This window comes from Nymphalis io, chromosome 13 (genome assembly GCF_905147045.1).
Source record: "Nymphalis io chromosome 13, ilAglIoxx1.1, whole genome shotgun sequence".
In the NCBI taxonomy this organism is placed as follows: Eukaryota; Metazoa; Arthropoda; class Insecta; order Lepidoptera; family Nymphalidae; genus Nymphalis; species Nymphalis io.
In genome coordinates, this window is record NC_065900.1 from 2,569,174 (window position 1) to 2,592,269 (window position 23,096).

General features: G+C 39.7%; 2 protein-coding genes across 14 annotated transcripts in view; both read right to left on the bottom strand.

The window, feature by feature from the left end:
- The window catches only part of LOC126772874 (ADP-ribosylation factor-like protein 6-interacting protein 4), a 143,118-nt gene that overhangs the window by 82,147 nt on the left and 37,875 nt on the right, over positions 1-23,096 (bottom strand). The gene's annotated exons all lie outside the window — the stretch shown is intronic.
- The window catches only part of LOC126772770 (ankyrin repeat domain-containing protein 17), a 31,294-nt gene continuing 8,308 nt past the window's right edge, over positions 111-23,096 (bottom strand). For 2 of the 13 annotated variants that reach the window (XM_050493324.1, XM_050493325.1), the window contains 44 exons: positions 20,997-21,162; positions 19,754-20,015; positions 19,418-19,639; positions 18,801-19,058; positions 18,351-18,504; positions 17,789-17,999; positions 16,955-17,168; positions 16,635-16,860; positions 16,215-16,523; positions 15,932-16,104; positions 14,801-14,914; positions 14,382-14,466; positions 14,018-14,103; positions 13,657-13,920; positions 13,299-13,418; positions 12,704-12,910; positions 12,434-12,597; positions 11,936-12,143; positions 11,547-11,789; positions 11,155-11,427; positions 10,817-10,985; positions 10,347-10,584; positions 9,691-9,823; positions 9,386-9,486; positions 8,893-9,109; positions 8,615-8,761; positions 8,213-8,338; positions 7,759-7,907; positions 6,740-6,892; positions 5,546-5,662; positions 5,025-5,174; positions 4,730-4,919; positions 4,399-4,531; positions 4,077-4,273; positions 3,808-3,951; positions 3,433-3,519; positions 3,201-3,356; positions 2,868-2,997; positions 2,437-2,531; positions 2,170-2,355; positions 1,842-1,967; positions 1,448-1,624; positions 910-1,119; positions 111-800 (listed from right to left, as the gene is read on the bottom strand). In XM_050493324.1, the coding sequence (XP_050349281.1) occupies positions 774-800; positions 910-1,119; positions 1,448-1,624; positions 1,842-1,967; positions 2,170-2,355; positions 2,437-2,531; positions 2,868-2,997; positions 3,201-3,356; positions 3,433-3,519; positions 3,808-3,951; positions 4,077-4,273; positions 4,399-4,531; positions 4,730-4,919; positions 5,025-5,174; positions 5,546-5,662; positions 6,740-6,892; positions 7,759-7,907; positions 8,213-8,338; positions 8,615-8,761; positions 8,893-9,109; positions 9,386-9,486; positions 9,691-9,823; positions 10,347-10,584; positions 10,817-10,985; positions 11,155-11,427; positions 11,547-11,789; positions 11,936-12,143; positions 12,434-12,597; positions 12,704-12,910; positions 13,299-13,418; positions 13,657-13,920; positions 14,018-14,103; positions 14,382-14,466; positions 14,801-14,914; positions 15,932-16,104; positions 16,215-16,523; positions 16,635-16,860; positions 16,955-17,168; positions 17,789-17,999; positions 18,351-18,504; positions 18,801-19,058; positions 19,418-19,639; positions 19,754-20,015; positions 20,997-21,162 (7,517 nt within the window). In that variant the 3' untranslated portion in view covers positions 111-773. Of the gene's footprint in view, positions 801-909; positions 1,120-1,447; positions 1,625-1,841; positions 1,968-2,169; positions 2,356-2,436; positions 2,532-2,867; positions 2,998-3,200; positions 3,357-3,432; positions 3,520-3,807; positions 3,952-4,076; positions 4,274-4,398; positions 4,532-4,729; positions 4,920-5,024; positions 5,175-5,545; positions 5,663-6,739; positions 6,893-7,758; positions 7,911-8,212; positions 8,339-8,614; positions 8,762-8,892; positions 9,110-9,385; positions 9,487-9,690; positions 9,824-10,346; positions 10,585-10,816; positions 10,986-11,154; positions 11,428-11,546; positions 11,790-11,935; positions 12,144-12,433; positions 12,598-12,703; positions 12,911-13,298; positions 13,419-13,656; positions 13,921-14,017; positions 14,104-14,381; positions 14,467-14,800; positions 14,915-15,931; positions 16,105-16,214; positions 16,545-16,634; positions 16,861-16,954; positions 17,169-17,788; positions 18,000-18,350; positions 18,505-18,800; positions 19,059-19,417; positions 19,640-19,753; positions 20,016-20,996; positions 21,163-23,096 lie in introns of all 13 variants that reach the window. The other 11 variants (XM_050493321.1, XM_050493314.1, XM_050493316.1 and 8 more) reach the window with 10 other exon arrangements.

Genomic DNA, 23,096 nt, shown 5'->3' on the forward strand with positions numbered 1-23,096 from the left:
CAAAACCAGATCAAACATGAAATCTACTTCAACATGTTCCTTGTAATTGGGAAATGTAAATATAAGAGTAATATGTCATCAATGTGAGGACCTATTCAAGAACACACTCATAATGTTTCAATAACGGTTTATTTGCCTAGAACTTACCGCTTATCCTGCTTTAATCATATTCGAGACATTGTAAGTTCTCGGTAATAATTTACTTATAATATAATACACATTACCCAAATAAACCTAATAAAAAAAGAATCATTGAAAAACAGGTGGTATTATTAAAAACACCAGTGGTTACAGTGCATCAATATATGATATTTAATCTTCATGTACAAGCAAATTTATTATTACAAGTTTAATAATCCGTCAGGGTTTGCGAGCGTACCATTCAACGAACTCAATATCGTATGCCATATAATATAGTGTAAAATATTTATAACAGAGGGCGCGCGTAGCGATCGGAATCACATTCCAAGCGGCCTACAGGCGAGTGCCGCGACTACGCTCTACAGCTACAGTCGGCGCGAGCGGCAGTAACAAATAAAACTACATCCGGCTTCCCTCACGTGTCTCATTATAATGAATCGTTTAATGCTCACTTCAGTCGATCGTACAGTATAAGTAGTTCTCTTCTCGATAGGACATTTTCTCTATTATGTATATAGATAATCTGTATAATATAATTCTTTCTCACTAATATCTACACCGTTTCCAAGGGTTACAATTATATATAATCCTCGTGGGATAGGTCCGCAGGCGGAGGCGCGGCTGTCGGCGCTCTAGTGGCTCCACTTGCTCCAGGTCTGCTGCGGAAACAAAATTATAATAATTAATCACTTTGAACAATAATAAAACTTTTCAATTATTAATCAATGAAGTATTTGTGGCAGTAGCAGGGTAGCTGCGTGGTCTCACCTGTTTATCGGCGGCGTGGTGCGGCGGCTGGTCCCAGTGGTGGTGGTCGGGTGGCGGTAGGTACTGCAGCGGCAACGTATGTATCATAGAGAGTGCGGCGGCAGTGGCGGCGCCCCCCGCGCCTCCTCCGACCGCTCCTGCCCCGCCGTATGCTTCTGCACCCACTCCTACACCCACACCCACTCCAACGCCGGCCATGCCCATGTTTTGCTGTAGCGCAAATATGGCACTTATTAATCAGTTTTTTTGCGAATAAATAATTAAGAAAAAGTATTTTTTTATGCGATAAGAAGCAACAAACAGATTATATCAACTTCCATATAAGAATTGTTTGTCATATGATGTGTCAGTAAAAATACTTTTAAAAACAATGCCTTTGTTTAAATTTGTTGTTTTATGTATGAATTCATGGTTTGGCTACATGTTTACACATTCATCTAAATATTGTATTGTATTTCAACTTTTAATTTAAAGACCTGTTCAATTTTTTTTAAAATAATTCACAATTAAATGTATTAATAATAAAACGAATCTATACTTGGTATCTGTCATGATCGGTACGGTGGTGATGGTGCGCGTGGTGCCAGTCGTCAGGGGCTGTTAGCTTCCAGGCGCGCTCGGTGCCGATAGGCCGCGGCTTGCGCTCCTCCTCCTCACCCCACGCGCCCACACCGCCCACACCCACACCCACACCCACGCCACGGTCCATCAGCGACTGTGGAATAACGAGTTTAAGACATTATTCAACATTTGAAATATTCCACAGAGCAATGTCACCAAGTAACAAAATTCTTACAAAAGATGCCACATGCCAGACAGATGTGAAATAAAAGAAGTAAGGTAATAATCGTCAGTTAAGATAAGATCAATTGGACAATCTACTTCTCCTATCGCGGTTTAAATTATAAAAAAATGATTCCAATGGTACTTACAAAATTCTGACTGACCTGGTAGGGGTGGTGAGTGGCATGAGGCGCGTGCGACATCTTAGGCGCGCTTTGTGGGTACATGGCCAGCATCGAGCTAAGGTTTCCACCACTACCACCGGGGAACAGTTGCTGTTTAACAAAACGTTAATTTTTAATTAAAGATTTTAATTATACTTAAACAAGATTACGATTAGCACACTTTAGTGACATAACGTAACATCGGTCTTTGGTTAAAAATATATTTTCTGTTGGGTACTATGTCTAAAAAATAACTGCTTTTACGGAACTTATTAAAAACATTATATAGTAAATACGTAAAACATCGTAGTACCTGTGCCGCATGCTTATGCTGTTGTTGTTGTTGCTGTTGTTGCTGTTGCTGCTGCTGCTGCTGTTGCTGCTGCAGCAGTGGGTGTCGCTGAGCAAAGTCTGGCGCTCGCGGGTTCAAACGCGACACGCTCTCCACGCCCACGTAGCCCATGCCCATCGTGGACACGCCACTCGACATGCCCACCTGCTTAAACACGTACGATAATATTATTAAAAGGTTATATCTAGGGGGCTTACTCTAATCTCATAAATAAATATTATTAGTGACACTTGCCATCATATTGTGTCCATTACGAGAATTGTCTTGATAAATAGGCCCGTTTCTGCTAAGTCCACTCATATCCATTGCATTTACAGCATTGCCTGGAAATTCGGTATTGATTTTACATTTCATAATTAAAGAGTGATAAAAACTAGTCATGAGTTTCATGAACAATATGGATGCTAAAAATTAATACTGCGAAAACTCGAAAAAAAAATAGGGTTTTTGTCCTGAAATGTTGATTTTATCATCTAAATGTAATGTATACTTAAAATGATCATTTCTCAAATATATATTAATTTATAAGATTTGAATATTTGTCTGTCAGCCAAAAATATGTTTTAAATAAATAAATTGTTGCGCGGCATTGTCAAATTAATTTAAAGATGTTCTGGCGGTTATGTAATAGTGTCACGGTGGAGTGTGGTCCAGCATACCGATGGGCATAGGGTGGTGGTATGGAGGCGGCGGTGGTGGCGGCGGCGTCGATCCGTGCGAGGATGTACGCGAGCAGGGTGAGCAGCCTCCACCTCCGCCGCGGTAGCCTGGCGCCTTACTAGCGTCAGCCTGTACGTATACATACTTGTTTTATGATACTTTATATTGTGTTGTAAATAAAAAATAATATGTATGATTGATATTTCACACTGATGCTTTTTTGTTCGGTATAAGCTCATCTGGGTCAAAGCTGTTTTTCGGTAAGGTTTACAAAGTGTTAAAAAGTGTCTTCCTACTGCCAATGTAATAGTAAAAGTAATTTGTATAGCGACCTGCGGTGGCATCGGATCGACGTTGTGCTCAGCCGCGCCCCACACCGCGGCCGCGCCCACCGACAGGTCCTTGAACAGCGAGTACTCCTGCGCGCCGCCGCTGCCGCTGCCCGCGCACGGGCCCGACGAGCTCGAGCACGGCACGTTCACGGTCGCCTGTTGCATATTTCCATTAGTATAATTAAAAATTTATCCGAAATAGATATATAATTGGAAGATGTCTTCGTTTTACCTGTGGTGTAGTATTGATATGAAGAGCTGAAGAGGAATTCACTGGGATATCTTCATTACTCCATGTGCTTGAATTGTCTGGGCTTAGCTAAAAATAATGATAAATGTTACTAATTAATAGATATTTAATATGGAATAGATTAGAATTTTTATCGTTAGGTTTTTTAAATATTTATTTTAAAAGGGAATGAATTTTATATCATTAAGGAGTTCAACATAATTGTATCAAGGTTCAATTTCGATTAAAAATAAAAAAGGCGAGTTTTTATCGCATACGAAATTAGTTTAATTAAAATCTTAAAAATAATTATTGAAACCCTTCGAAGACCAAAAACAATTGAATATTGCCAGTGATCCAACTACTACAATCGTTTACCTGCAATGCATCAGTATGAAGTCGGACAGGACGTGGCTCATCTTCGATCTTAGCGGGCGGAGAATCTCGCGCTTTGAGCGGAGAAGCGCCTCCTGCGCTGACTGCGCCGACGACTACATTGCTGGGCGCTGGGCTGCCCACAACCTAATACATAATAACGATTAACGAACAATTCATGGTTATAGGATTTGACAAAGAAATACGGCATAAATAAGTAAAAACTACTACTAGTGTAGTGAAATTCAGTTTGTGTCGCTTCAAAATTTTACCTGTGGCACAGGTCGCGGCTTGGTGTCGACGGGCGGAGTGGCAGTAAGCTTGGCGGCGAATGTGTGACTCCTGGCACCGACGATGGCGCCGGTATAAGACAGCGCACCCGTCTTCACAGCGCTACTGGTGGAGCTCGCCGCAATGCTTGTGACAGTGCTTGGCGCACTCGACACACGCTTCTCTGGTAGGGTTATCGCTAAAAACAAACCGTTTATATTTTAAAGACAATGTTTGTACCACACGCAATGTTTGTCCTTATTAAACTATTTCGATAAGGTTTGTTAGCAGATGATTGCGTCGTAAGAGTAAACAAATACATACGTTGCGCATGCAGACGCGGCATGGGAGGGCGTGTCTGCGGGTGCGGCTTGGCGGCGGCGCGGACGGGCGGCGTGGCGCGGCTGTTGTTGGCGCCCACCGACGTGACGCCCGAGCTTACGACGACGCTGCTCGCCTGACGAACGCAATTGTGACGTTACAATATGTCAAATATCAGATATGGTAGATGGTACGTGGCTCAACAGTAAAATCAGTAGTATTAATCTTTGGCAGTAGATGATAGCTGACAAGTGTGTGATACATATCTCCATCCTTATCATCCCAGCTATTAATGTATATTACATTGGTATATTGGTATGTAGAGATAAGTTACCTTGGCGGCAGGCTGCTTGTGCGCGGTGGGCTTGGCAGCGTGCGCGTGCGCGTGCGGGTGCGGGTGCGCGGGTGTGGGGAGTGCGGGCGGCAGTTTCGCTCGCGGCAAAAGCTGTGCGATATCCGCCTCGGGGTCGCGGATCATCGCAGCGATCAGGTGCGCCGCCTGCTTCGTCGCTTCCGATGATCCTCTGCGGAACGAACAAATCGATTGTTATATATTGACTATTATGTTGCTATAATATATCACTTAAATTCCAGGATCGTATATTTTTCAACATAAACAAATGACTAACTTGATAGTGATGATGCGCTCGCCCTGTCCTTTGACCTGCTTGTCGACCTCGATGTGCGCGCCAGTAGCTGAGCGGATGGCGTTGATATTGGAACCGGCGCGTCCGATAACGCGCGATATCGCGTGCGCAGCTACAGATACCTTCTTGCATCTGTTTGTTAAGAACATTTATTACTTTAGTTATAATTTATTTTATTTCCCTGTTTAATATAAGTAATCCTCAAGAGAGCTTATGTTGGTGCTGGCGGTTATAACAAAAACTTAAACTAAGTTTATAGATCTTAGAATCAGCTTTATAATGAAGTGTATAAAAAAGGATGTTAATATTTTCATGCCATAATCACAGATGTCAACTAATCTGGCAAACTGTCCTGGTTTTAAGTGAATAAAATTGAGCTTGGTTAATTATATCATATGTATATAGCAGGTACGAATAATCAAAAATTAACGCGAGTTAAACATCAGAGCACAGATAATTAAAACAAAACGAAATATGTAATATTAAGAGTATATACTGTTTACCCCGGCTCGAGTGTGGAAAGTGTCTGCACGCTGGACTTGCGCACGACTTCCTTCCACCCGTCCTCGCGTCGCGCGCCGCTTCCTTTGGGGGAGGTGCTCTTATTATCGCCCTCCCACCTGCACATACAATAACAATATTATAACATATTATAACTTTCTCCCGCGAATGATACCTTTTAAACATAAACACAAATAATAGAACACTTTATATAGTAGGTACATACGTTTGGTTGTTTAATTATTATTTGAGAATTTTATGTATAACTCGTGGATTATACAACTGTTTTCATAGATTGATATAACATTGTTTTGAAGCCTTTTTCTTCGTTAATGATTTAAATGAAGATTGTAAGTAATATATATAATGTCGACCATACATAAAATAAAAGTATATTATTCTTGTGTATTTATTAAATAGAGATAATAGATATAGAAAGTTGTGTTGCATGTGTATATATAGTTTATGTAAATGTAAATTAGCAAACCGCCAAAATAAGGAATATAAATTCTAACTAAATGTATCAAATAACACAAACTGAATATATAATTGACTATTTAATGACATTTATGTATAAATAAAACTAAATTGAAGAGATAATGTTACATACTTTTGATCATGCAAATGTATATGTATGTATGTATGTATACATAATAAAAAAATATTAGGCATGCAACATGTTAGTTAAAGATGTGACTATTATTGTAGTTAATTCAGTTTGGATTTATTGTATTTATTTCCATCATAAATACAACATAGTTATTTCCATACTTTTTTATTGATTTTATTTTATGATTATTATTAGTACCTTATCATGTTTAAAATATTATTTATTTACAGTTATAATTTAACTTGTTGGTTTGGCATTGTGCCAGTCCATCAGGGTAGGTACAACCCACTTATCATATATTCTACCACTAAACAGCAATTATTATTATTATTACTGGTGTTCCAGTTTGTAGGTTGAGTGAGCCAGGCTAACTATGACAATATAACCGTGCCAATGTCTATGAGCAGTGGTGACCACTTACCATCAGGTGGCCTATGTACCCGACTGCCTACCTATTTAAAATGTAAAAATTGATATTCATTCGTGACCAATAAAGTTTCTAAATATACGCAAATGCATGTCTCTAACAGTCCTCGTTTACAATTAACTGCAGCTGTGTAGGTAATTATGATTGTGCACAACTTACTGATGGCTAGTGTGAATCTTTTTATTTTTATCGGTAGCATCATCATCTTTGTCCACATTGTGCCTACTGGACTCAAACACTTGACTCTTACGAGAACAATTCCCGTATTTAACATTCTGTACTGTGATGCTCTTTGCATCGTCCTCTGGTTTTCTGCAACAATTTTATAATTTTCTTTAGCCCCCAAAATTCTAAGCTAGAACTATATAGTTATATTAATGTTATGCAAAATAAAACATAATTACTCTAATATAAAGTAACAATAAGCCCATGCAATCAAATCTGATAAAATAATTAAATAATGTGAAATAAAATTATGATTTAAGGATAATTATTAATTTGTACAATTTTAAGATCAGCAATAGTGTTCAATATTGCCAATCCACTAGTTAACAGAAATAAGAGACATTTATTTTAATTTAGATTTAACTTCACATTTTATAATTGTCAAGTTACATTAATAAAACCACATATATAATTGATTGTTCAGCAACCAGACATATTGCACCTTTTAGTTTTGATTATATGAACATAATTTTCAATACACAGTCAAACTATGTACCTGACATAGCTTGCTTTGCATTTAAATATATCAAGAATGACTTACATAGCCATTTCCACCGATATAGCTAAATATATAGCTACCAGGGTTTCAAGCGCTTAAAGAGTATGCTTTATTTAATAAGAATTGGTAGATCTGTTTTTCAAATAATATCAGTTAAGACTTTTATTTAAAGTGGTCTGGTTAGACTATTGACAGGATATATTTTTAATTTATTTTATTTAAAATTGTGTTTTAATCTTTGTGGTATTTTAGTGCGTGACACGTCCATATAACCTATTAATGCATATAATTGGTATTTTAAAAGATATTCGATATTAATAGATGGTGTGGTCTGGACTTTTTTTTTTGATTTGTCAAAACATTGCGCTTGATGTAAAATGCAAACATTACAAGTATTAAATTCATACTAAAACAAGAGACTCGCTCAGTAGACACGTCACACAATTGTACTCACTTGTCCTTCTTCTCAGGTCGTCGCTCGGGAGCGGCGGGCTTGGCGGGTGTTGCAGGAGGAGAACTCGGAGCGACGTTTTCTTTCTCTTGTTTCTTATCTGATTTGCTTGGTGTCTCTTTTTCTGGTTTGGCCTCTACTTTTGGTTTGACCTGTTTAAAATGTTGATAAAGCATACTACTGTACAGACATTTTATAAAGTATAAATTTAACAGATTATAAATACACTATAGTATAATTCATCTAACACATTAATGCAACATCTTTTATAATACTAATGTTAAAAATTGAAATATAAATAATGGTCACTTAATTTTACTAATCTGTATTGAAACTCTTCTTAATCAAAAACTTGTTAAAAGTATAGTTCTTCTTAAATTTAGCTACAAATTTGTTCTTTCATATACTTCTTTCACAAAATACATACGGATATTGTACATGATAAGGATTATATTACTTTGTCCGGTTGCTTCTTAGGCGGCGGCTGCTGCGGCGCGGACGGTGTCTTTTCCTCTTTTTTCTTTTTCTTGCACTTTGCGTTTTGCGCGGGTGGTACTTTTACGTCCGATGATGAACAGGAACCCTGTGAACATATATAACTAACTAAATATAAAATTTTAAAAGATTTGGGGAGAGTCATGTCATGTCTGGATGTCAATGAAACATAAAACGCATCATGAAATGGTTTTAAAAAATTCAGTCTATAAAACAAAGCCGTTTAACATGTATTCCTTAAAGTAAGGTATTGTACCCGACTGCCTACCTATTTTAAATGTGAATTTAATTCAATTGAAAGTAAAAAAAGTTAAGTTTATATGTGAATTTAATTCAATTGAAAGTATTTAGTAGTTCTGTGTACCTGCGAGTTGGCGTCGATACCGGAGTCTCCCTCTTCCCGAGCAGCGGGCTCGTCGTCACCCTCGCCTCCCTCCGAGCAATCGCCGAGTGCTTTCTCGCAGTAAAGTGAATTTTTCTCATTTTCCGCTTGGAGTTTACGTCTCTCCTCCTGGTGAATTATCGGAAAGTAAAAAAACTGTAGTTTAGTATTAAGATTATGATTAACGCTTAGAAACTATACAAGTGTGATTTATCACAACATTCAAACACTTGGTATGGTGCGTTAGGGAGGGGGCGCACCTTCTTCTCGAGCTTCTTCTTCTTCTTGCGCTCGCGGCGGCGCGCGGCGGCCTGGCGCCGGCTCTCCTCGCGACAGCGCTCGGCGTCGAGCTCCTCCAGCAGGATGGTCGCGTTCTGGTTGGCGCGCGCTGCCTGCGTCTCCTTGGCCGCGCGGATCACGCGCACGCACTCTTGGCACTTCTCCAGTAGCTCCTTGTCCGATATTGTGCAAATGTACCTGTGGGTAGAGGTAACGCACTTATATACACTTTTTAATATTTTTTATCTATTTATATTAGAATTGTAACGTTTTATAGTCTTTAATAAAAGTTCAAACTGTTTAATTTGTCTTTTTAATTTAGTGTTGCGTTAACCGCATCACAGGTTCTATTATTAAAAATATATGCAATATACACCTGCAACTTTAATAATTATATAATCAACAGATAAAAAAAAATCTAAATATGAATTAATTATTAGTAAGACAACAGACATGTCAAGAAGATATACAAACCTCGTCATTTCCTGATCAGAGGGGAACTGCGTCACTACGCCGACCATCCATTTGACTACTTTAGTATGACCCTTGCGGAAAGCGGCCATTAAGCAAGATACCTGTAAAACATTTTACAAATTGAATAATATATTTTGAAAGCAATTATCTATCATCTGTAAAATTGTTGGAAAAAAATATATATTGCCACATGCCTAGAAATATAAGCTGTGGCTACTATTGTGTGTTTAATGAACGCTCAAATTATATCAATTGAATTTTTTTGCTACATTAAATATAAAATAATAAACAAGTTTTTAGGTTACCTTTCTATTGTCCTGTGAGTCAATATCGGCCCCAGCGGCATATAGCATTTCTACAACGGCGAGGTGTCCTCCGTTCGCTGCCAGCCAGAGTGGGGAGTTGCCTTTCTTATTCTTAACTTCCACCGCCGCTCGTCTGGCAATTACAACGATTCAGTGTAATATGTTTATCACAACCAATTTAAGCTCTAAGCCTGAGTAATATTGCTCTTTGCATCACTAACACATGTAATGTATATATAAGTTTTGCACATTTCGTAGTATTTTTTTCGAAAAGTTCTTTATTTTTATTGTAATAAGTAACCTCTTCGCGAGGAAACCTGCATGTGTCTAATTTCATTGAAATCCTGCCACATGTGTATTCTACCAACCCGCATTGGAGCAGCGTGGTGGAATAAGCTCCAAAACTTCTCCTCAAAAGGGAGAGGAGGCCTTAGCCTAGCAGTGGGACATTAACAGGCTGTTACTGTAAGTAACCTCTTACAATAGACACTGGAGTTTTCAGGGTCATCAGATATTTGCATTCATAATGTGAAACTGAATTAGATATCGCCATTGTCCCCTGTGCTCGTAATCCTGGTTATCAGCTTTATAATCACTTGTAGGCGAATATAACTAAAAATAATACTTAATCATTAGAAGAATGAGTATGAACGTACCTCTGCAGCAGCAGCTCGACGAACTTGGTGTGTCCCTTGTCGGCGGCAATTGTGAGCGCGGTGTCACGCGAGGACGGCACGGGCGGCGCGTTGACGTCGGCGCCCTTGTCCAGCAGCACGCGGCCCACCTCCACGTATCCGCCGCTGGCCGCCTCCATCAGCGGCGTGAGGCCGGTCTTCGCGCGGTGCTCCACATTCGCCTTGCGGTCCAGTAGCAGGCTCACTACCTCGTGACGGCCTAGCGAGTCGGACGTCTTATATTATTATCTTTGTTCGGTTTACATTTTTTATGCGAATAATACTTTGGATATATATAATTTGTTGAATGTCTTAATGACGAGATAAAGCATCACTAGAGTAGTCATTACATTAATGCGACTTTTCATTTTACTCGCTAAAATACAAATTGTAGAATAGTGCAACGTGATATAGACAAAAAGGTTAACATAGAAATAGGATAGGTCTGGTACCTTGGAAGCAGGCGAGCGTGAGTGCGGTGTTGCGATTGGTTTCGATCTGCGCGTTTATGTCAGAGCCGCAGTCCAGCAGCAGCCGAACAGCAGCCGTGTGACCGTTCATAGCGGCCAGCATTAAAGGAGAGATGCCTAATTTCGACCCCGTGCGTGAGTTTATCTCCGCCTATTACGAGAAAAAATAATTATTAAATTTTCTTATTATTAACTTATTTTCAAGTAAATATAATAATTTAATATATTATACTTAGATAGTTCTGTATAATCAAAGTGAATCAAATGTGAAATAATAGTAAGCTCAATACCACATTGAAAACACAAACTAGTTAAATTACCTGGTGGTGCAGTAAAAGCCTGATGATGTTAACGTATCCACCCGACGCGGCCAGAGACAGCGGCGTGTAGTCGGACACATTGCGGTGCTCCTTATTAGCGCCGCGGCTGAGGATGAGCTCCACCACCTCGTAGCGGCCGCCGCTACACGCCAGAGACAGCGGCGTGTCTTTCGTGCGCTCCGACTGCGCCTCGATGTCCGCGCCGTGGTTGAGGAGGATCTCGACTATCTTTTCGTGCCCTGCAGTCGCCGCCAGGATAAGGGGAGTAAAACCCTGCGAATGAAACATTAAACGATTAGTGATTTAGACATTGAAAATAATTCAAGAAAAATATGTTGATGTTTTAAAGAAATTTCATAAATAACAAAGAAAGTTAATTATATCGATCACACCTTCTTGTCGCGGTGCTCGATGTCTGCGCCGCGTGACAGAAGCAGTTCGACGAGGTCCTCGTGGCCACCGGTACAGGCGAGCGTGAGCGCCGTGTCATGGTTGGAGTCAGTTTCGCCGTCCACGTCCATCGCAGAGTAGGCAGCGGGCGCGGGCTGTGGGGGCGTGGCGTGAGCCGCGTGCGCGCCGTGCGCGTGCGCACCGAACGCGTCCACACGAGCTCGTGGCCCACCGGTGAACCGACCCTAAGAACGAAGCACTTTATTAATTATTGAACGACATAAAAAATTAAATTAGACCATGTAGGTGAGTTTGATTTGAAAAATACTGTGAAAAGAAATCAGAAAACTAAACTCATCCAAACTTACATGTCTTTAAAAATATTGTATACCTTCTTCTTAAGAGCAGTATTATTAGCATGGTGATGTTGATCTCTTTTGGAGTGGGGCTGTGCTTGTGGTGGATTGACTGCGGCAGGCGCGGCCAGCGGAGCGCCAGAACCTACCGCACCCACTGCGCCTACCGCTCCCGCAGCGCCCACTGGGACTAACCCACCCACACCGGCCACCCCACCCGCCGCCGGACCAAAGGTTGACGATCTACAATTAAAACATTACATTTATATTGCTAACACTTTTATTATATTGAGATATTGTATAAAACATTGTCATTGAATGAGTTCAAGCACTAATACGGATTACTAATACATTGGAGTTATTGATAACCAAAGATCAGATGTATTAATAAATATTTAAAAAACTGTTGTAAGAAATATCGTCGTAAGAATAATGCGCGCAAGAAATTATATTAGCTATTTATATTTAACATTGCTTGTCCTGATATGGTACCGGTTACCTGAAGTTTCTTTATAATACTACAAATTGCTTACCTATAATCGTCGTAGGGCAGTGTTGGAGGCGGTAGTGCGAAGTGAGGTTGCGGATCAAGGGGCGCGGGCGCGGGGACAGGAGCCTGTGCTGATGAAAGGTCGGAGACGTCCATAATGCCCGAGGGGGAAGGCGGACGAGCGCGGTACTGGCAACCCGCACCACCCTGTTCATAAAATAATGTATAATATAGCATGAGATACACGAAATTCATAACTGTAGAACAGATAACTTAGTCGCACTAAAATATTGATTCAAGCCACGACATTAACCGGAAGATCGTGATCCCTGGGCCAGTCAGCGGCGAACGCCTCCTCAGCGGCGGCTAGCAGGAGACGTGCTCGTCGCTCGTCGCCCTCGTCACACTCGCCCTCCACGTCGCCGTCCGCATCGCCCTCGCCCTCAGCCACCGCACCTTCCCCCACGCTCTCCTCCCCGCATTTGCCCGACAGGATCTCGTGAGATTTCTGTTGCATCACCTACGAGACGTAGTAGATAGTTGTTTATAATTAGGTTAAATTTCTATCTAGACTTAGATAAATAGTAGAGATAAACCCATACATTAACTTTGGATGTTTTCACCGTTTGTATCTGCACAAATACGGACTGACACGACACACACTCTCGATACGGTTTTGGTTTAACTGTCCTAGTGTTTGTATGGGTCTGGTGCCAAAATGAATGCACCGCGTATATTAACAATATATGAAATTATTTATATATTGTTAATATACGATATGACGAATCGTACACACGATCTCCTGCGAATTTCTGTTAATCGGCTATGTACTGATAGATGTAAAGCAACTTTTATATGCAAACTCTGATTTAAATTTGAGCTGGTTTAGACCAGACGTTAGACAGTACCTGCAGCACGAGTGAACGTAGTTCGTTAGGTGGCAGTGCGACTAGCGACGGTACCTCACGCTGAAGGTAGGCTAGAACCGCGCCGAGCTCGCGCGCTTCGACTGAACCACCCTCTTCCGCCTGGGAACGGTTAAACTCTTGGTTAGATACATAAAAAATAAATTAAAACTATTTTTAAAATACTAAACTAATGTTTAACTGAGATTCCAAAACATGAAAGATTTCTTATGTGTAACACTTATATATACTTTTTTTTTCAGTAAAGTTTTTGAACTATTATTAGTTTATGGTATCTTGTCCCTTTAAAAAGTTTATAAATTAAAAAGGAAGATAATTGTAACTCTACTATTGTCATTACCTGTGGTACATATGCTTCTGGCCTCTGTTGCATTTCCTGCACATATTGCTGTTGTTGTTGTTGGTGCTGCTGTTGTTGTTGTTGCTGCTGTTGCTGTTGTTGCTGCTGCTGATGTTGTTGTTGTTGCTGCTGCTGATGTTGTTGTTGTTGGTGCTGCTGTTGTTGCTGTTGACGCTGTTGCTGTTGCTGTTGTTTCTTCTGTTGTAGCTGCTGCTGCGCCACCAGTTGCTGCCATTGTTGCTGTTGTAGCTCTTGAAACTGTTGCTGGTGGTAGATACAAATATAAAATATTATATTTTATACTTATGAGATTGAATGCTATAATTTGAATACATTTATAAGAAATAGGTGCATTTAGTACCTGATCGATATCCGCGCTGAGCTGCTGCGTAGGTAGCGGCGGTTGCGGCGGCGGGTACGGCGGCGTGGCGGGTGCAGGCGACGCTCCTGAGTCGTGCATTACTAGATATTATTATTTAAGTCCACTGATGTATATGCTATATTAAAATTGTTTTTAAGCTTGATTATCTTGCATCTGTGGGTCTTAGCAACATGATTTTCTTTAAATTATATAATATAACGAGTTAATAGTTTAAAAATTTTATTGTGACTAGAAGCGTAACGAACATTTATTCCGAGTTTTATATAACGTTGTATATGATCAACCTAAATGTTAAAGACCTATTTGATATGCAGATATAATTATGGCATCAGAGATTTCTTACCGGAGGCTTCGGCTAACTCTAGGATGTTCCTCTCTGTTTCTGGCAGTGACTCATTTCGTGGTTGCCCGGCAGAGGCATCAGGTCTCTGAAAAATTACATTTTGTTTAATTTACAGTATTAAAAACATACCACAGCTATTCTACACATTCATAAAATACTTAAATAATTAATTTTGAAATAATAAAATATCCAAGACACCCACTGAAGCATAAATTGATGAACACAAAAGGGTTAATTTTAAACATATTATAATGTACTACAGTTTCATGCTCTATATTAATGGTCTACTATGGAGCAATTAAAAAAAAACAACAACATAATCACCATTGAACGAAAATAAAATCTACATTTTATTTAAATTAAAATAACTTCAGACACAACACTACGAAACATGATATTTTAGAAATGTGTCCACTCACATTGGATTTTTTTTCAACTTTGTTTTTATTTTTAAATTTCTTGTTAACATCCTTCCACGTAAAGCCGGGCGGGAGGGATAGCTTATGCTTATGCACCATGTTGTGGTGGCACATCTACACCGTGGAAAGCAAGCACAAATGATAGTATTTTAAAATTAAGCCAATAAGAACAATAATGAGTGATGATCAATTTGTATGCTTTTCCAATTATTTGATCATTTTTTTAAACATGTTCCTGTTTGGTGTTAAATCTGTAATCCGCGAACATTGATTATGCTTATTTATTCTTTTAGATATTAATGTAATATATAATAATAATAAAATAATGTAATATATAAAAATAATATTTCATTCAATTTATACTTATATATATTCATTATCTGTTTTGCAATTCTTTACGAAATTATATGTCGTAGATAAAATGTCAGGTATGTTTCGTTTGTTTAAAAAGATATGTTAAAAAGATATATGAAAAATATATTCATAGAATCATTATTGATAGTGTTGATATCTAATTATTTAAAATTAAATTACACATATAGGTGATAATTTATAACCAGCTTATATTATAAAGAAATATGCAGGATGATTTCCAATTGAAATAAGTAAATTAAATCGACCTAACATATAATTTGTTTAAAAATCTATATCAAATTGACCACCATCCATATAATTCGTAGAAAATTAATTATATCTATGTATAAGCATGATATTATATATCGTTATGTAATTAGTTGAATTGCATTAGGATCTTAATGTTACTCAAGTGGATGATATTTGTCTACGTAACTAAGGGAGGTTGCGGACACTCTGCTATGTAATGCGTATGAAGAGCGAACCCATAAGGCATGCGTGCGGTTGTGCAGTATTTAAATTAGACCAAGCAAGCATTATGATGTTAATTGGCCTACAACTGCGTTAGTTTCTTACTCGAACGCTGCCTGCTTTGCATAAAGATAATACTAGTCCTTTAATAGCTTCATTGAGATCGCTCAAGAATACGCGCTTATACGAATGATTATTTCAATAATAGCCGCGTACAGCACATTGCACGCAAAAGCTCCCAATCATTTTCTACGACTGCTCAATCGGACATGACTCTATAATCGTAAATATTGTTTGCCTACTTACATGGTCGTCCAGTATGTCGGGCGGCGGCGGCAAGTGGTGGTCGGAGTGCGGTGCGGCGGGGCGCTGTTTGCGCCCGCACTTGTGCTTGGCCGCACCTGCGCCGCCCGTCGGCGCCGCAGGGGGATTGGCGACTTGCGCGTTGCCGTTGTTACCGCCGCTTTGCTTTTTGCGCCCTATGATATTGATGCCATGATTGAGGTCAATAATTTTTATGTAAGAATTTATATCAATATTGAAATGAGCAATCAATAATGATGATAATGACATAAAAAACAGAACTAACCGTCCAAGTAAACTTTAGCAAAGTTAGGAGACATCTCCTGCTGCGGCGCCGCGGCCGGGTGTGCCTGTTGCGGGGCGTGAGGAGCCTGCCCGTGCGCAAGCACGTGCACGTGAGGGTGGGGCGCGTGAGGTGCGTGCGCGTGCGGGTGCGCGTGCACGTGGGGGTGAGGTAACGGCGCGTGCGCGCCCGCCATGTGTGCTGGCAACAGAGCGCGCTGAGACGGAGCTCCGGGCGCCGGGGCGTGACTCAGTCCGAGCGCTGCCGCTTGCGCCGAGCTGAGACCTCCGCTCTCCTCCGTGCCCGTGTTACCTGATTGCGACCGCGCGTTGACTATTATAAAAGTTAAATTTCATAAGTATTTATAAAGTAATTAGAACTGAATTATACGATCACGAATTGAAAATTGAAGATTATAGTCACCTCTAGGCAACATGACAGAGTGCGGATAGTCGAGCAGCAGCTGCACGACGGCGGTGTGTCCTCCTTTGGCGGCCTCGATGAGTGTGCTCGAGTTATCCTTAAGCTTGCGGAAGGGATCTGCGTCGCATGCCAGGAGGAACTTGACTACGTCGGCATGCCCGCCTGCGCATGCCAGAGAAAGCGGCGTGTGGTCACCGTTTGCTGTCATGCGGTTCACATCGGCACCCTAATGATATTATAACAAAGATATTTTTAATATTCAATGTAAATAAATGTTTAAAATTGTAATTGTAAGCATGTGATTTTTTTACATGGCTTACCTTGCCCACAAGGAACTGCACAGTGCAAAGGTGTCCGGCGCGGCACGCCTTCATGAGCGGCGTGCGGCCACCCTCGCTCTCGTGCTCGAGTACGGCACCGGCGCGCAGCAGGACGTCGGCCACGTCCGTGTGGCCGTTCTCGCATGCGTACGTGAGAGCTGTGTCACCCGTTTGCGTCTGTGCGTGCACATCCGCACCGGCCTGAAGCAAGTACCTGCGCCACGAAATTAATATGGCTAATGCAGATTACTACATTATAATGATTGAATTGATTGATGGAAAAATGTATTAAAAATTTTCAAAGATGTATTGCAAAAGACAACGCGCCGGTTCACAAGGGTTAGTTGGCGCTGCATGCTTCACGCACATACAGACTTCCGAAGATCAAAGTTCCGAAGAGTTTGTTGCTACTTTATAGTGCAGATATAGCCCGTAGCGAGGTTTCTTTGTGTACAAATTAAAAAGTAAGTTATCTATTTCGAGAAATTTCGGGGGCACATTTTTACTGAAACTGAAAGTGTGAAATAGCTTTATATTTGTTGTTTTTATTTACAGCCCGTACCGTTTAGTTTGGATGATGCCTCATATAAATATAAACAGACAAGATTTTTTTTATAAAATATGTAGGCGTACCGGCAAATGTACAACCTCATGGTGGTCACTATATAAATAAATCACCAATGCACTACCAATCTTGGGAACTAAAATGTTATATCCCTTCTGCCTGTAGTTGCACTGTCTTACACAGCCTTCAAACACGAATAGAACAATATTAAGTATTGCTGTTTAGCGGTAGAATATCTCGTCGCCACACTATATTATATAAAATCTTACCGTACAAGCTCTAGATGTCCTTCTTGAGACGCTTCCATTAGGGGAGTGGAAGCTCCGAGCTCAGCGTCTGCACCTGCCTTAATAAGAAAATCTGCCACTTCAAGGAATCCACCGCAGCAGGCAAGTGTAAGGGCCGTTTCTTGCGTTTCATCCGTCTGCGCGTTTATTGAAGCTCCTTGACCCAATAATAGCGCTACCATTTCTTCGTGACCTTTAAGAAAATTTGTAAAATCGAAAATCAAAATAATCAAAGTGAATCATTTGAGCAGATAATAGACTACTACCACGTCGTTTCGTTTCGAGGTGTGCAATATACTTTATTCAAGTGAGTTCTAAGCACTTTTGAGTTTTTATATGGCAGTAACTTTTTATTAAATTTCGTTGAAAATTAAGAATTCGGAATCAACTAAGAAGAATTTATGTACTACATGGAAATTTGCAAATTTTAACGTTATTTATATGTAATGTGTATACTGTTATTGTACTAGCACATTTTTTTTATTACGCAATATACACATATTGATTTTAATATAATAGAAAAACAGCTAATCAATGATCTCACCTTCTCGGGCGGCCTCCATGAGCGGCGTGTACCCCTCGTCGTTGACCTCCTCGATGTTGGCGCCGCGCTCCAGCAGCAACATGGCGAGCTCCACGTGCCCGCCGCACGCCGCCAGCGTCAGCGGAGACTCGAAGCTGTCCGTCGGCATGTTCACCTGCGCCGGCAGCCCGTTATACGATAACTACGAATATATGGGGGTGGACGGCGAGAAGGTTTATTGGATGGACTTGTAATCGGTTATAAAAAAAAATATGTATAGTATAACCGTATTACTGCAAATATCTAAAACAAACTGTGATACGCTCGAACAAACAAATATGTCAGTACCGTACCAACCTTCGAAATATCGTTTTCAATTATAATAAAAAATGTACACTATCTGAACTAATCGTTCAAATAAATCGGGGGTCACCTGGTCGCCCCGACTTGGAGATAGAAACGCCAACAAACCTGCGCGCCAGAGTCCAACAGCAGCCTCGCGACTTCGACGTGTCCGTCCATGCTGGCCTCCATCAGCGCCGTGTGCATCTCGTCCGTCTTGTGTTCGCGGTCCGCTCCCGCCGCCAGCAGGAAGCGGACCATGTCGAGGTGGCCCTTGTAGCAGGCCAGCGTGAGGGCGGACTCCTTGAACTCGTTCGAATGCGTGTTGATGCCCGCGCCGTGCTCGAGGAGGATTTTAGCCACACCCACATGGCCCGCCGACGCCGCCTGTAAATTTACGACAGTTAATATCATACTTTTTATATGATCAACTTTCATTTTTAACATATTTCTGTAATTTAAAACTTTAATAACATTGAATGAATATTAAAAGCAAACATTATCTTTACAGAATCATTATTTTCTATATTAAAATTCTATCTAAATTAAAATATATATGTAAGAATGATGTTAATCCTTACATTAATCTAAAATAATTTTAATATATTTATATCTTGTTGCTTTAGTTTAGTTTTAAAAAGTGACGCAGTTGCACAAAAATCTATGAAGGGAATAAAAACAGGATAAATAACTTATACTAATGAGTATGTTTGAGTATGGTATGTAGAAGCCAAATAGAATCTGACCTCCATGAGCGGCGTGTGCCCGTTCTCGTTGTGGTCCTCGACGTTGGCGCCGTTCTCGAGCAGCGCGCGCACGCACTCCTCGTGTCCGCCCGCGCACGCGTACATGAGCGGCGTGTTCCCCGAGCCCGACACCGCGTTCACGTCCGCGCCGTGCGCGATCAGCAGCCGCACGATGTCCACGTGGCCGGCGCTCGCCGCCTCCATTAGAGGAGTGCAGTCGCCCTACACGAATTTGAAACGTTTAAAATATAAGATTACCTTAAACTTAAAATTCATATGTATTTTTTACATAATTAAGTTCAAATGAGCTTCGACTATCCCGTATGGTAACCTCACCTTAATACCGCGATCCTCTACGCTCGCGTGCATCGCTAGCAGCACCTGTGCGAGTTCGTAGTATCCCGCGGAGCACGCGAGTGAGAGTAGAGACTCGCCCTCTTCTGTGGTTTCGTGCACGGAGCGGCCCTCCGTGAGGAGCTTGCGGACCGTGCCCACGTCGCCATCGGAGCACGCCTCCGCCAACGACGGCGCTCCGTCTGCACCGACCGAGGCCGCCACGGTGGGCGTTGTACCCGTAGCAGTCGAACCGCACTGCGTGCTGTAATAAAGTAAAGTATTAGCATATGTCGAGAACTTCTAAATCCATAAAAGATTCAACTCAAATGTCAGATAAGATCAAAGCTTCACGAATCATGGTCAGCGCTGCTGCGCCTCGACCAAATCGATCCGAGAATCATTAACTCGATCGTGACCGATTTGAGAGGCACCAAGCGCTTTAGACTCAATCTCGGATTGTCATCATAATAACTTTCTAAATCAGAATACGAATAAGGAAGTTAGAATTAAAATCATTTTGTTAAATTCGGATGATATTTATAAAAATGAAAGCTTGTCAATTTATATATAATAAATGGAAAGCAAAATTTGACTTTGTATTGTTTGAGATTATATTTATATATTTCAAGGTCGTGATGTATTTTTATTACGGTCGAAATCTTCCTGTGACTTCGCGTGGACTTTGGACATGAGGATATGGTTTTTTTTTCTTTTAATTTTGCCGAGTATTTTATTAAAAATAAATGAGATAGTACACGCGTGATTCATGCGCAGACAATCATTAAAAAAAGAATATTAATATATACAGTATTCCTCTGTATCGTTTAACGATAATTATATACAGTACAGTAACAGCCTGTTAATGTCCCACTGCTGGGCTAAGGCCTTTTGAGAGGTTTGGAGCTTATTCCACCACGCTGCTCCAATGCTGGTAGGTAGAATACACATGCGGCAGAATTTCAATGAAAATAGACACATGCCGTTTTCTTCAAGATGTTTTTCTTCACCGTCAAGTACGAGGCTTTTTTTATATAGTATTTTAAAACATTTCATTTATAGAAACATTACAGGTTTTTACTCATGGTAAAAATCACGATCATTAACAATATAATATAATACTTACTATTCTTAATAACAATGTTGTATTTACCATTATGTATCACAAAATAAATAGCAGATGTACTTGGAAATATCACACAAGCGAGATAAAATAGTATGGAGTATAAATTCAAGTGTTACTAACGGCTTGTCTTGGTGATGGTGACGATGGTGCGCGGGGGGTTGATCGCTGCGCATCCTTGTAAGGGCGGCGGCCGCCTCGTCTAACGCACACGAAACAGAAGAAGTAAGCCGCCGAAGCACCTCAGGGTCTGCCAGGTGTTTACCTTCGCCTGACAGTTTTCCGATACCTGTCAATAAAATATATCGAATTAAGTATGTGTCGTGTTTAAATGAAAATATATATTTATTTATTCATTTTAATACTGAGGTTCAATAAACATAAATTGAGTTTCCGGCGATCATAAAGGCACAAAGCAAAATTGGTGTACGGCATAATTATTGTATTTTCGTACTAATGACGTTAGTATAATTGACTAATAATAATTAACATTACACAGTTATAACTCCGAAAAGGTCTCAATGCTGGGCAAAACTCTCGTCTCCAAGAAAAGGGTGACGTGGCTTATCCACCACCACATTAAACCACATTGTTTTATTGCAGGTTGGTGGAAGTGCATATGTTATAAATTTATACGAAAGGTATTTACATCATTGCCTTGATGTGAACCCGCGATCTTCTCTTATACGTATTATATCTCCATTGGGCCATCTCGGTTCATAATAAAAATTTGAAATAATATAAAAACTTTTTAGTAACCAGTATAATTTAATTATATAAAAACGAGACGCTGCATGCGAATTTTTCACATCTCAAATATAATAGTATATAAAATAATAATCGTATTACTTTAAAAAAAAAACTGCAAGCGAATCAGTTTTGTAACTCAAAAGCTTTTAAATTTTCGATGAGTTCTATTTTAGCAATGACCATTTCCATTTGATTTATTTCATTAAATATTCTTTAGGGTCAAGTTAAGAAGCAATAATAGCTTCACTGTAGTGCAAATCGATTTATATCTCAAATGTGAGGCGCTAGTCGGATCTATGCAACCATGTAATTCTAAATTTCTCGAGGTTTACTCCTAAGATATGTACTGACGCTAACCGCTGAGTCATTACACAAAAGAAATTAGTACTGTGGTCCTCGAGTACATCTGGCTAGGCGTTGTTCTTAATTGCATATGTCAATTATAAATGTAGCGTTGTGAGTTTGACATTTGAAAAAAATCCCATGTTTAAACCTGCAACGTTATAGTAACGACCTTCGAGCGGTTTTTGAACGTGCATAGTAGAGAACGGAATACCCATACGAATGTCAATCTTATAAACTTATAAATAAAGATTAAAATGGAACGAACTAAAATGTGGCTTTGCAAAGTTTCGATTGAAACTTATATTTTGTAATATTACACAATTTAGTTGTTTATATAAATTAATTTAATTAAATATTATTATTACCTCTCGCTATATGCATTGATATAGCGAGAGGTAACTAGAGATTTAGTACATAAGATAAATTTTCCACTACAGGTAACGTTATTAATAAATCTTCAAAGAGATTAAATGTTTCCTTTAAAACTTAATCAATTATCTTATTACTAAACTGTTACTTATTTTGGGATAACGGAATTATATCTAAATTCAAATATGTATAAATAAACGACCTTTAGGTCGAATACTAAAGGCGTTTTGTAAGTCACATCGTTTATGCCGCAAAAACTATTGATGGATCGGTCGATATTTTTATCGGTCATAGATTTCCCGTCGAGGTTATTGTATGTAAACGAATAAATATTATTTAACGTATATAAACAATCATATGTAACATCTGATCGTAAATTGGCATGAAGAGGACTGAGAGGCATTGCCAATCGATTGCCTTAAATTTATATGTCAGTTATACTTTATGAGATCGGGACTCGGGTACAATAGGAGTACTCGCTCTTAACATTTGAACATAATACAAGTTACATAGAGATAAAATGTTTACTCAATTTTTAATTTATCTAAAGTAAATTGAGGAAATGTCCTTTAAATAAACGGATATATAGCAATCACTGTCAAAGCTCGCAGACAACATATTTCAATACAAGGGCAAATTTGGGTTCAGACGCATATCATAAATCTCATAATAACACATAGTATCACTTAAGCTATTTACCATGTTATATATTTAATAACGTTTGTGAAACTGTATACAAAAATAAGTAGAGTTATAAAC